This window comes from Amblyraja radiata, chromosome 11 (assembly GCF_010909765.2).
Source record: "Amblyraja radiata isolate CabotCenter1 chromosome 11, sAmbRad1.1.pri, whole genome shotgun sequence".
Lineage (NCBI taxonomy): Eukaryota > Metazoa > Chordata > Chondrichthyes > Rajiformes > Rajidae > Amblyraja > Amblyraja radiata.
Window position 1 is genome coordinate 37,127,185 of NC_045966.1, and position 13,523 is coordinate 37,140,707.

General features: G+C 40.1%; 1 protein-coding gene across 1 annotated transcript in view; it reads right to left on the bottom strand.

Moving 5' to 3' along the window:
* Positions 1–3,028: 3,028 nt before the first annotated feature.
* The window catches only part of LOC116978502 (fibroblast growth factor receptor 4-like), a 56,440-nt gene continuing 45,945 nt past the window's right edge, over positions 3,029–13,523 (bottom strand). The window contains exons 15-18 of the mRNA XM_033029679.1: positions 11,898–11,968; positions 10,211–10,348; positions 9,698–9,803; positions 3,029–8,320 (exon numbers count right to left, since the gene is read on the bottom strand). Coding sequence (XP_032885570.1) covers positions 8,162–8,320; positions 9,698–9,803; positions 10,211–10,348; positions 11,898–11,968 — 474 coding nt within the window. The 3' untranslated portion in view covers positions 3,029–8,161. The remainder of the gene's footprint in view (positions 8,321–9,697; positions 9,804–10,210; positions 10,349–11,897; positions 11,969–13,523) is intronic.

Below are 13,523 nucleotides of genomic sequence, written 5' to 3' on the forward strand. Positions count from 1 at the left end.
CCTCTCAAAACATGGGGGGGACGTGTCACCTCTGGCCCCCCCGGGTTTTCCGCCCCTGGTTATAATGCAATTCCATCTCTGCTCCACGGTGCCCTTTCAGTGTAGCATTATTATCGCACTCGCCATAAACATTCCAAAACAATATGAGCCGATCAAATCCTGCAGATGCCAGTGATGATCCATTCAGGTGAAATTTACAATAAACTTCTCCCTTGTGAAACATTAAAAGCATTAAAGGAGCTTGGGGACTCGAGGTTCCTGGTCCCACCTGCAGCACGGCCTGCTGCGGGCTCCCCTGCACCAAGGGCAGCAGCTTGTTGCGGGGGTGCTTGGTCTGCACCAGCGCCATCTCATTTGTTATTTCTTTTTACCAAACATTTTCTATTCTATTTGTCTGATCCTGCTGACTACGCCAATTGTTACAATGGAACAGGTTCAAGGACCTGACTAGTAGAACAGAAAAAGGCTCAATAGTCTGTTTAGTTGCAATTCAGTTTTATTGGCAAGAGAGGACAAATACAATACTTGTCTCAGTATGCCCGAGCATTACAGCAGCACACCCCTCTCTCTCTCTCTCTCTGCCTCCGTCTGACGCGCTGATCACGACTCAGCCCGTCAGTGAATCCTTCTAGTACATAAACTTAGTCCTGGACAATAATGCTGCTCCCAGATTCAAACTTAACAGATGGCAGGGGACTGCATCGGAGCAAGCCCCCTCCCCTTTTGGGGTCAAAGCGCATCAGCCGCAGACTGGCACGTAAAGCAATACACAGCGCTACAGACTTGGCGTGTAAAGGCAATACACACAGCACTGCCGGTTTGGTGTGCAATAGTTTAAACATAGCGCTACTGGCCACAGCGCTATAGGCATTAACCATAGTGCTATGGGCACAGCGCTATGGGTCACGGACTGTTCAAGCAAAATACTCGTATAACACGTAGACAATGGGATGTTGGAAAAATTCAACGTGTCAATCGGGACTATTTCATAGTCTTGACGTGCAATGTGAACTTACACTGTCAGTCTCCACAGATGCTGCTTGACCAGTTGAAAATTTTCAGCATTCTGTTTATGTTGTAGATTCCTGTATCTGCAGTCTCCTTTGTCTTCTTCGAACACCTAATGTTCCAGTGCTGGTTGATGTGACAAGTAACAGTCAGGGCACAAATTGCCAGGCATTGTCCATCTCTACAAGAGTGTCTATCTATCAATCCTTGATATTCAATATCACAGAACTTTCCCTTGACAAATAGCAAGCAATAATTTGTTTGTGAAGGAAAAGAGAACCTGGGCTTGCCTTGCATCAGTTTTTAAAGATGGCTGACAAAGAGTGAACACACAATTCATGTTTACAAAAAAAGACATAAATACTGAGGTAACTCAGTGGCTCAGGCAGCATCTCTGGAGAACATGAATAAGTGTTGATAGGCATATGGTGGACAATGGACAGATATAAAAAGACAAAAGGTGTGACACAAAAGGATTGAAGATTTACGAATTGTGAAGCAAGGGAGGAATGTAGGTGGAAGGAAGGGGGACGGGAGAAATAGGTGCGAGTGCAGGTGAGACTTAGGTGCGATGGGGGTGTTAGGGGAGAGGAAGGGAGAGGGGAAGGGCTTGTGGTTACCTAAAATTAGGGAATTCAATGTTCATACCATTGGTTTGTAAGCCACCCAATATGAGGTGTGGCCTCACTTTGGCAATGGAGGAGGCCCAGGACATAATGGTCGAACAGTCTTTGTTCTGAATGTACACTCGTATCATCCCCCAAATATTTTTCTGCTACGTTGACGACTGCATCGGGGGCTGCCTCCTGAACTCATGAAGAACTCGTTTTCATTAACTTTACCATTAAGTTCCACTTTAGCCTCAAATTCACTTGGACTATCCCTGATACATCTCATCACTTTCTTGATCTCTCTGTCTCCATCGCAGGAGACAGACTATTGGCTAACTACTAAGATAAATCAACCGACTTCCCCAGTTATCTGGGCTACACTTCCTCCCACCTTGCCTCTTGTAAAGATGCTATCACCTACTCTCAATTTCTCCATCTCCACCGCATCTCCCAAGATGAGGTTTCCAAGATTTTCTTGCTCTTTAGTAGGCATTCTTTTCTCCCTCCTTTCATAGATGGATCCCTCACTCGTTTCTCCTCTGTCCCATAGCACCCTCCCGAAGACGGAATAAGGATAGACTTTCCCTGACCCTCACCATTCACCCCACCAGCCTCTGCATCCAACACATCATCCTGCGACATGTGACCACCAGTCACAACTTCCCAGTCCCACATTTCCACCTTTCACAGGTACCGATCCCTCCACAGCTCCTTGGTTCACTCATCCCTTCCCACCTAAACCTCCCCCTCCCCAGGTATGTTTGCCTGCAACGGCAGGAAATGTAACACCTGTCCTTCCGAACCTCCATCTCGGGACCCCAGCAGTCTTTAAAGGTGAGTCACATCTTTCCTATAACAGGGTTACCAAAAAACTGAACATAATTCAACACATACTCTAAACTTCTCAACCCCATTCACAATCATTCATCTCATCCTAAAAATCCTGACCTCAACTCCCACTTTGATAGCTAACAACCCCTTCTGCTTCTGCAATCTCTTCATAGTCCTTGAACCCAAGTGTGAGATACAGCATTAGTGTCAGCATTGCTGGCAATTGCGAGATACATCTTCCATAAGAATTTGTTTGAGATCCTTTGCCTCTTATATTCCTAATGATGTTGTTATTAAAGTAAAAGGGCCTTGAATTATTCTTCACTAAAAAATAATTTTACACTTGTGAACATTACCCATTGAGGGACCTGCCTTCCAGCTTCACACTCTCAAGTTCCTGTGCTAAGTTGTTTCACCATTTTGCCTTTGATAATACATTCCCATTAGCATGCTCGTTTGTTTGATAGCTATTTAATTCTTAGATGTACAGGAGGTTGAGTTGATTGCTGTTATTGCTTTACACCAATTTCTCTTTCTATTAAACTGGGATTTTTAACAAACAGAGACAGACATCATAACCTGATTTAATCTTAAATTTTATTTATGTCGCCCTAAAACTGATGTTTATTAACTGAATACATGAGGTACGTAGATAAGGTTCAGTAGATCAGTCTCTTTCAATAATCTTTTACATAGTACAGGATATAGACGAGGAAACTTCCACAGATTAATTCAAATATTAAAAGGGAAGAATTATCATATTTGCTCTGGTTGATTTTTAATTATCCTTCTACGTCCAAAAATGGAGAAGTAACACATTATTGGGTTGACTTCAAACATCTTCAAATAGAATTTCAAGGAAGATGAGACCCTCAAGAACTTCAACCTAGAATATATATATTTTTTCATAAAACACAATAAATTAAATGTAATTCTGTGAATTGTAAAAATACATTTTATTTTACACACACTTATAAAATATTGAGCTATTTTCTGGAATGTTCTCATCAATGCGTTAACACAATGGCATTGAGCTAAAATGTGCCAGTTGGGGAGAAATTCCACCTGTTTTCTTTTCAATCAAAATAATATTTTGGTGATCATTATTTTGGCTCAATAGAATACCTTTCTGGAAGTATGCAATATTCTTGTTGTGGTATGACTGTCTTAAGAACTGATCCAGGCAATAGCAGTGGTGATGTTAGGCTGACATGCAAGCAGGGAGCAAGATGAACAGGCCACATTTATCTACGTAATGCAGAATGCATAGACACGAATACAAAAGGAAATTTATATTTGAATTTGTGAAAATGATGGCATATATGCATGACAAGGGAATAGAAGTGTACAAGAAAAGATGGTGTTACCACAGACATGCGAGATTGAGTATTTGCATTGATGTTGATATTTGTGAGAAACACGGAACATTTTGTTGATATGTGTATGCATCACTGAATTAGAATTATGCGATCAATTTAAACGAAAGAGGTTGATTGTTTACGTGACACATACATTAGGTGTTATGTTCATTCACAATTCAGAATATATATTGTGAAAATTGATTCTTAATAATTCTCTGCCCAGTTCAATAGGACAATTACACACAAGGCCAGTTAGGAAAATCCTGCTGTTCAGTTATTAAAAATGTTCCCTCTAATAAAACTGCATGTATTCCTGTGTATATCACTTACAATATAATTGATTAATACTTAAACAATATTATTGATAAAATTATTGATCTAATATAACGAACTACTCTATTAATGCAATAATCATCCTGCAATGAAAGATTCCATTCAAAGTAGCATAAAATACGTTCATTGATGGCATTTAAAAAAAAATTCTGTTTCTTTCCCACTTTGTTAAGATTTCTGAAACCTTCTCGGCACTGTTACCGTAAATATTTAACTGTTGGTGTAGCACTAGCTTTGGTAAGACAAGAGTATAGTAACTGGCAAGCACCACTCTAGTCAGAGCAATCTAGAATAATTAGTTTCCATTTGTCTTGATAAGACCAGTATATAGCAGCATAACAAATTTGGTTCCGAATTTTAGCACGATGCTTGGGAAATCTGATCATCCTTCTAGATTGAAGGCCCAACTAATAGTCCAAGTAAATATTCTTCCAGGATCCTCAAAACATGCCTTGGGGGTTTCACATTGGAACTAGGCAAAAAAAGCTGATTTAAGGGAGCATAGAGGTATCACAACGAGCAAATTAAGTCCACAGATTGCCACAATGGACATACACCTCAGTGTCTTGCCGTTGCTACGTCCCATAGGAATGAATATAAACAATAATTTATGATAGCAAACTCTGAACCATATATTGAAGAGATTGAAATTATGCTGATTTGATCACTGGTTTGCACAAGGGGATCAGGCAAGGAGATGTATTAAAAGTTTAGTCAAGACCCCACTAAATTTGTGAATCATGCTCAAGCTGCAATATCTGATCATCTTTCTTGTGTCGTTAATCTGAACTAATTTCAGGAGAATGGATGAGGTAAAAAGGTGGCTTCCCCTTTTTGAATTGATATACAAGCAATTTAAATCAAAAAGAAGCAAAAAAAACCCAACAGGTTATTGCAAGGAATCTGAATTCAAATCAGGAATTGCTATAAATACTGTGCAGGCCAAGCAGAATCAATGGAGAGAAAAACAATCCACCTTTCATGCTGCTGAAAAGGAGAGAAATGGGGAGAGCATAAAAGTGTAAGAGGGAGGGTGCAAAAGAGAGAAAGGGCGTGGGTGCAGATGAGAGAAAGAGAGCAAAACAGAGAGGGCAAAAACAGAGGCCGCAAAAATGAGGGCAAGCAAATGGGAGAGAGGATGCAGAAGGGGGAAGAGAACGCAGAAGGGAGAGTGCAACAAAGAAAAATAGAGAGAGAGGGAAATAGAGAGCCACTACTTGGCCACTAGAGTATTCCAGCACCTTCTGATTTTATATTTGGCAATTTAAAAGTTAGGTTTCCATAAATGGTGACAAATATTACACAGCCATTCTTTGTACCACCAGTGACAATGGTGGTGGCTTACTGGTAAATGAACGATGAGATGTGATGTGATAATAACAAATCTGAAGCTGTACGATTACAGCATCTTTCGGTTCAATTCTTAATCAGCGTCCTATCTCCACCAGGATGATGAAGAGCTCTACCTCAGTTCTGTTTCCTACTGCTTGTCTGGGTTGAATCCTGTTACATATGTCTGGATTTTGTTTTATTCCAATCCTGACCTTAAAGGTGAAGCTCCAAGGTGAACGTAAATAAAGAATTAAAAAAGAACCAGCATACAGAAAGCCAGTCATCCGTGAACTGATTAACCATCAGCAACTTAATGAAGACAGGCAATAAGCTTTCAGTCCGAAGCTACCCACCATTTTGCCCTTCGATTAAAACCACACATTTTATTGTACACAAATACTATAAACCTCTGTCTTCATAAACTAAATTCCAAGACCACGATGGAAAGGCATCTCATTGTAGTTTCAGAAAGAAAAATAAGTTATAAAAAGCAACAATTTGTATGCAATAAACATGCCAATGTAAGATACTCTGTCCGGTTACATTCAATTCAATCATATTTACAAGAAATGTGATTTAACAGGAGAGGACAATTCAGGCATTGTGTGGCAACTCTGCTGGTCACATCGTCAAGGTCCTGAGGTCATAACATGAAAATCTCCTTCTCCACCTAGTTCTACAGCACCATATTCACGAATACTGCAGAAAAGCTAACTTCTCATCGTGCACCACATTTTAGAACCATGGTGGCAGATTTTAAAATAATACATGAACTTGACAAATAACAGCAGCTTAGCATCCAAAGAGAAACCGTGTTTTTGATTGCCCGGCCACTGCCCGAACATGATTTTGATGTTCACAGGGGAGCCAGTTTTCAGGATACAAGCCAACTATGAAGATTCCTGCTCCCACTATCTGTAGAATGACAAGAAGAAAAAAAAATCACTGAAGTATTTTGGCGCCTTGACCCTGGCTCCCTGGTTCCTGGAACGTCGGGACATTGATTTGTTACTCCAATTTCACCCTTCACCCCATTTCCCATAAATCACTAACTGGATCTCTTCACTGTATCGAGCAAAGGTCTGAGAACCCCCACAGTGGTAAAAAGGTAAAACTAGAGTAAAAGTTAACTATTCTTTCCGGCTGCTTGTTCTCCTTCCTCACAGTGTAGAAGACCAGAAAATAAGCAAATAACTAAAGAAAATAATTGCAATTATTCAGAAAATAACTCAAAGAATTTTTCTGCAGATGTCTCCAATAAAGACTGCAAATATTTTAAGCCACAGAAATATTGACACTGATAACCAGCAAAGGAAGTATGAATGCCAAAAGGTTTTGGATAGGCTACTTAAAGAAAGTTTCAGACACAAATCTTTCTTTATGTTACAGTTTTTTGCAGAATATTAAACAGCAAACCAATGGTCGTCTGGATAACTGTTGATACAAAGAACTTGACCAGCTGTTCTCGAAGTTGTTCATTCACACAGTGAAATGTATTCAATTTTCTACAAAGAGCAGTTGCTGTGGTAATTGCGCTTGTGAGACTAATTGCCGTGTTTATAGGTGAAAGTGGATCTGGTTACCCAGCTGGATGATTCCTTGCTGTTATATTGCCAATTGTGTCTGGTACTTCAGATCCATTTTTTCTTAACACAAAAAAAGCAATATGTTTGCACTATACATACAAATTATTTTCAGTGAGGTTGGCCACTGGATATTCAGAACAGGCTGTTCCCTGAGCATCTGCACCAGCTTTGCAAGACTGGTTGAAAAATAGAATTATAACACGTTAATTTGATGGCTATTTGTATGTCTAGATGTAAAGATATATTTATTTTAAAAACGAGATACCAGATCATTGCATCATTTGAAGGTACATAACTCTGTGATTGGTGTATGTGGCTGGTGGAAATATTTTACGACCAGTTAATAGTTACCTGGAAAACCTCGCCTTCGCAATGACTTTGTCCTATATTGAGCAAAATCAATACAAATAAAAACTTCCTGACACTGAATGAGATAATTTCACAAGGTAATGGGTACAGTCTATAATGCTGCTAACAATTTTATTTTTGGATGATAGATTTGATCCATTGACAAGATTTTCACGGTGGCAGTCTTTCACTTCATGTTTCAATCATGGAAGGGTACATTAAAGATTGAGGGAAGTGATATGATTTCTGTTTGGTGAATACTTTGTTTTATTGGTTGCTTCTTAATGACCAGATGGATTCTGTTCCAGGTAACTTCTTTAATGGTGTCTGTTGTGGCTGAATTAATGCTCCTTCACTGCCATTTGTCATCAAGCTGTGAAGCAGCAGCCCCCTTGATAGTGTCACATGGTAATGTATACAATCAAGAGGTAAAGCACAGTGCTCCTGTAACAGTGAGCTCTGATGTGACCCTGTGCCTGAATACTTAGGCTTCTCCTTATTCAAATATGGCTTTTTATTGTCATAGTCATCAGTCTCGAAAGGCGTGAATCATGATACGTCTGAGCCAGTGAACACCATAATGGGTCTACAGCACTTTGCCATGGAAGAATATTTCATAGCTTTCAGGAAGAGGCAGTTTTTGGGGGAAATCAGTCTCAATCCATTTTTGGACCAGCCCCAATTCAACTGCTTTGGTGAATTACAAGAAAATTAAGCGTATTGAGACGACAGTTCCAGGATTACATTTCTCTCAAGTCCTGCTTCGAGTGTTGCAATCACGATAGCCGAGTAAGCACGGGTCATCGGACAAGGGCTCATGGGCAAAGACAGAGTCGTTAGAGGAACACGTACTGTTGCTGTCCTCACACGAGGGAGAATATTGCTCAAAGGGAGTTGAGAGGTCCAAATACTGTTGAGGAAAAATACAGATATGCTCACTTCATTGGAAAAGCATCAAAGAAATAACATTTATCATAGAATAAAATTATCATTTTACTTTTAAGAAAACAGCTGAGATGAAAGATTCCTCTGTAGTAGGGGAATGGCCAGAAGCAGATGGTTGATACACTAAATTTTAATATAATAATAATAATAATGGATGGGATTTATATAGTGCCTTTCTAATACTCAAGGCGCTTTACATCGCATTATTCATTCACTCCTCAGTCACACTCGGTGGTGGTAAGCTACTTCTGTAGCCACAGCTGCCCTGGGGCAGACTGACGGAAGCGTGGCTGCCAATCTGCGCCTACGGCCCCTCCGACCACCACCAATCACTCACACACATTCACACACATTCACACACAGGCAAAGGTGGGTGAAGTGTCTTGCCCAAGGACACAACCACAGTATGCACTCCAAGCGGGATTCGAACCGGCTACCTTCCGGTTGCCAGCCGAACACTTAGCCCATTGTGCCATCTGTCGTCCCAAATATCTTGGCTTTAAAAAAAATTCTCATGTAGAAGGATGGAATGAAGGTACACCTCCTTCTGATGATTTAACAAGATTGGATTTGTACTGATGAAACCTATTTTGAATGTGTGCCGATCCTCAACAAAATTCCTACAATTAAGCTAAGTTTACATTAAATTGGCAATCCCATTTGGAAGTTGTAAAGCAGTGGTGCGGTGAAAGGAAACATTCACCTGTACCAGAAATGTGGCTGGGGTTAGGGACCAAAGTACAACGGTGATGGATTATAATAAAACATTATGAGCCTCACCAAGGAATGATCACATTTACAATCATGACTATCTTGATTGCGTTGTGCACGTAAAATCATGAGTGATAAGAACCTTTCAGCTTCAAATTGTTTTCATTTAGATTGTACCAATAATCTTATATTGATTTGACCTTTAACATACAGCATCATTATATTTCTCGAGGAGAATGAGATACAAGACATTCATTGAGGGGTTACTTGCACCATGCAATGATCAGATTTATAATGCTCAAGAAGTTTTAATGTCTTAATTCTGGTGTTAGTACTGAAATGAAGATGAAAGGCTAAGGTCTATAATGCTATGAAGGTATTACGCAGAAAATGCTAATGAGGAAACATAAAGACGTAGAACTAGGGTAGCAGGAGGTTTGGATTTTAACTATGGCAGTTCTTAACTAGAAGAAGAGTTTGAGAAAGATATTGGGCTCCCCTTCTCCAATTTTCAGGAAACAAAAGTGAAACAGCTTATCAAGGTATTTTGATTCCTTTCTGGATAGGGTGTACAAAGGTTGGGGTGGAATTGTGCAATGAAGAAATCTCAACATATCGCAGGTGTACAGACCTCGTCCGATATAGAACTCAAGATCTTGTCAAGTTCTGCGACCAGTTGCTTGAACATTGGTCTTTGGGAAGACACTGCATGCCAGCACTCCCTCATCAGCAAGTACCTGAAGCAGAAACATATAACTTGTGAGATTCAATAACAGGAGTTTTACACAGATCATTTTGAAAGAATGTGAGCAACATGTTATCACTGAATCTGTCTTTAATCACCAAATACATTTACCCTTTTATTCAGCATTAGGTGCACATCACTGGAGGATATTTCAGGAATATGAATGCCCCTGGTTCTTTAGTGATGTTTCCAGGATATAATATTAAACATTCATAGCTAAGATCATCAAAACTTCTTTTCCTGCTCTTCAGTAAATTTTGCATGCTCAGAGGGGAAAAACACACACAGGGGATATGCCATTTTATAAAATAATTATAGCTCAAAATAGTAAAGCGTAGATTCACAAATCTACACATGTTATATACATATAAATCAATGTGATGCTGATGTGTAACTTACAGCTCATGTGTACAATTTGATGGCTTGTCCATCCGATGGCCTTCTTTGAGAAGTTTGAAGAGTTCCTCCACGGGGATTCCTGGATAGGGTGAGCCGCCTAGTGTGAAGATTTCCCACATCAAGACTCCAAATGACCATCTGCATTGAAGTAGGAACAAACAGCAAAATATTAGATCACTCTATTGTCTATTGACCCAGGGAATATTGTATGAATATTGTGGAGTGGCAAAAATAATTTAATTAGGTATTCATTAAAGTGCTGATGGCATCTGATTTAGTACCATTTTCATTAATCAATGCAAATTGAAATTAACCTCGTTAATTTTATGAGAACACATGGTAATTATGCAGGATGAAGACTGTCATTTGTCCAAACTGGATTCACCCCATTACAACTGTCAAATTTTTGCTTTCACTATTTAATCGTGAAATCTACTCCACATCTTGATCATTTGCTGTGTGAAGAAAATATTTCTATTTAGTTTAGTTTTCAGATACAGCGTGGAAACAGGCCCTTCAGTCCTCCAAGTCCGCACTCACCCATACTCCATACCTATCCAACACATTAAGGACAATGTACAGAAGCCAATTAACCTACAAACTTGCATGTCTTCAGAATGTTGGAAGAAACTGGAGCACCCGCAGAAAACCCATGTGGTCACAGGGTGAATGTGCAAACACCGTACAGATAGCACCCATAGTCAGGATCGAACCCAGGTCTCTGGCACTGTAAGGCAGCAGCTCGACCACTGAGTCACTGTGCCGCCCTATTTATAGCTCTAAACATTTTTTCCAGATAAGAATTGGAGCCTGGCTGCCCAACATGAGCCTGGCAGGATGTGATGATGTCTAAGGATTGGGTGGGTCAGACAGCAACGTTTTGACCAGATTTTAACTGGGTCAGGGTGATTTGCTTAGTTCTACTCTGTTCTTGATCATTATTTGATACTGCCGCCTATGGCAGTCCAGTGCTGAAGAATGTTAGCATGTTGCCCATACTAAAATTGGTGGATTATATTCATGCAGGAGGTGGTCCTTGCAAACCTCGGCATCAGATTCTTAATCCTGGCGACAACACAGCCTGAAAAAACCAAGATCGTATTTCTTGGAATTTTGTTGAACACCAGCATCAATGTGCATTACTTGATTTCAGCAACTGCATATAGACCAGAATCCCATATGCCCCTGGTGATCGCCATCTTGACCATAGTTTGGTACTCTTCATGAGTCTACAGGTTAGTCATTATGACCAGGTTACATAATTCATTTTGGTAGAAATAAGGATGATTTCAATCCCGAGCTGAATTATTCCAGCTTTTTGTGTCTGTCTTTGGGTTTAAACCAGCATCTGCAGTTCCTCCCTATGCAGCATAATAAACAAAATGGTTGACTTACATCCATATGACACAGTATCCCAAAACAGTCCCTTCAATTGGAGTGGATTTCATAACATTTCTTAAACTATATAAATAAATTATATCCAAGGTCAGATAATGGTTTCTGTCAGGAACACAAGATAATATTTTGGCAGTGTGTCCAACTTTGTCGATCCATTACTTGCAGAGTGTAGTAACACAGGACTGGTGGGCTTCTGTCATTCATCTACATTGTAGCTTTCTTCTACAGTGTATTGAGATTGAGAAAGGGAATCTAATACTTAGCGTACTTAAACATGATCAGTACTTACACGTCACTCTGGTGTGTGTACACTCTATCAAATAAGGCCTCTGGCGCCATCCACTTTACTGGCAAGCGACCCTGGAATGAAACATAAAAGCCATTGTCAGTGAGCCTAATGTTCCCTTTTGACAAGTTCAATGTACTTTCAAATTAACTCCATGACAAATTGTCAACTGCAGCCAAGTGTTGGGGTTTCAAACAGCACAATGAACGATGCGAGTAGGAATTACTCAGAGTTGATTACTTAGAGAGGGCTACAACACTAGATTTTGTTCTGAGGACTTGTCTTCTTTCACAAAATTTGGATGCATTTTTAATTGGGGCACGAAGTGCTCCAGCATATTTCCTAAGCAAATGGGAGATATTTGAAATGAATAATTGAAATGAAATAATTGAAATGAAATCATGGTTACACCGTATGGAGAGCCTGGAAATGGTTAACCTCTCGTGGGCTTTAGGGTTATGATATGATGTCTGGGTTGGCATGGAATAATAATAATAATTTGTTTATAGGGCAGTGCATATTAATGAACATTTGCATGTAAATATGCGAGATTGTAGCTAATTTCCGTCTCTAGTCCCAGGCAAAGGTAGGTGAAGTGTCTTGCCCAAGTACACAACGACAGTACACACTCCAAGCAGGATTCGAACCGGCCACCTTCAGGTTGCCAGCCGAACACTTAGCCCATTGTGCCATCTGTCGTCCTATGGCAATGCTTGAGAAGCATCACAAAACAATGTTGCCTAACCTTCAGAACAGTGTCTCCCACATAACTAATTCCTTAGCTAAATTTGACTTAATTTACTCATTGCTGCACAGAAGGAGGCCACCAAATTTAGAAGGATGAGGCGATTGGACACGTTAGATGCAGGAAACATGTTCCCGATGTTGGGGGAGTCCAGAACCAGGGGCCACAGTTTAAGAATAAGGGGTAGGCCTTTTAGAACTGAGATGAGGAAAAACGTTTTCACACAGAGTTGTGCATTTGTGGAATTCTCTGCCTCAGAAGGCAGTGGAGGCTGATTCACTGGATGCATTCAAAAGCGAGTTAGATAGAGCTCTTAGGGCTAGCGGAATCAAGGGGTATGGGGAGAAGGCAGGAACGGGGTACTGATTGTGGATGATCAGCCATGATCACATTGAATGGCGGTGCTGGCGCGAAGGGCCAAATGGCCTATTCCTGCACTTATTGTCTATGTATATATGTACCAAACAGGTTTCTCCTCCTTTTTTTGGCCCTTGCATCCCTGCAACTTATTTCTCCCATGTGCCCTTTAGATTCTTTTGATGTGAACTTTTGATTCTCTTGGCTCCTTCTATGCCTAGAATGATTTACCATGGCTAATTAACCTACTAGTACATCTTTGTAATGTGGCAGGAAACCAGAGCACCCAATATAACCCCATATGGTCACAGGAAGGAGTTGCTATCTCCACCCAAGGTCAGAATCAAACTCAGGCCATAGAGAAATAAGGAAGCAGTACTAACTACTCTACCACTGTGCTGCCTTTCACTTCCATATTTCTATTTAGCAGGAGTGCCTTTTTTGTTCTGTCTTCCAACAGAGGTTGGTTGTTTTTTAATTCAAAATTGTGAATATGATTATATCTTAAAAAATGTTTATTGTCCAAT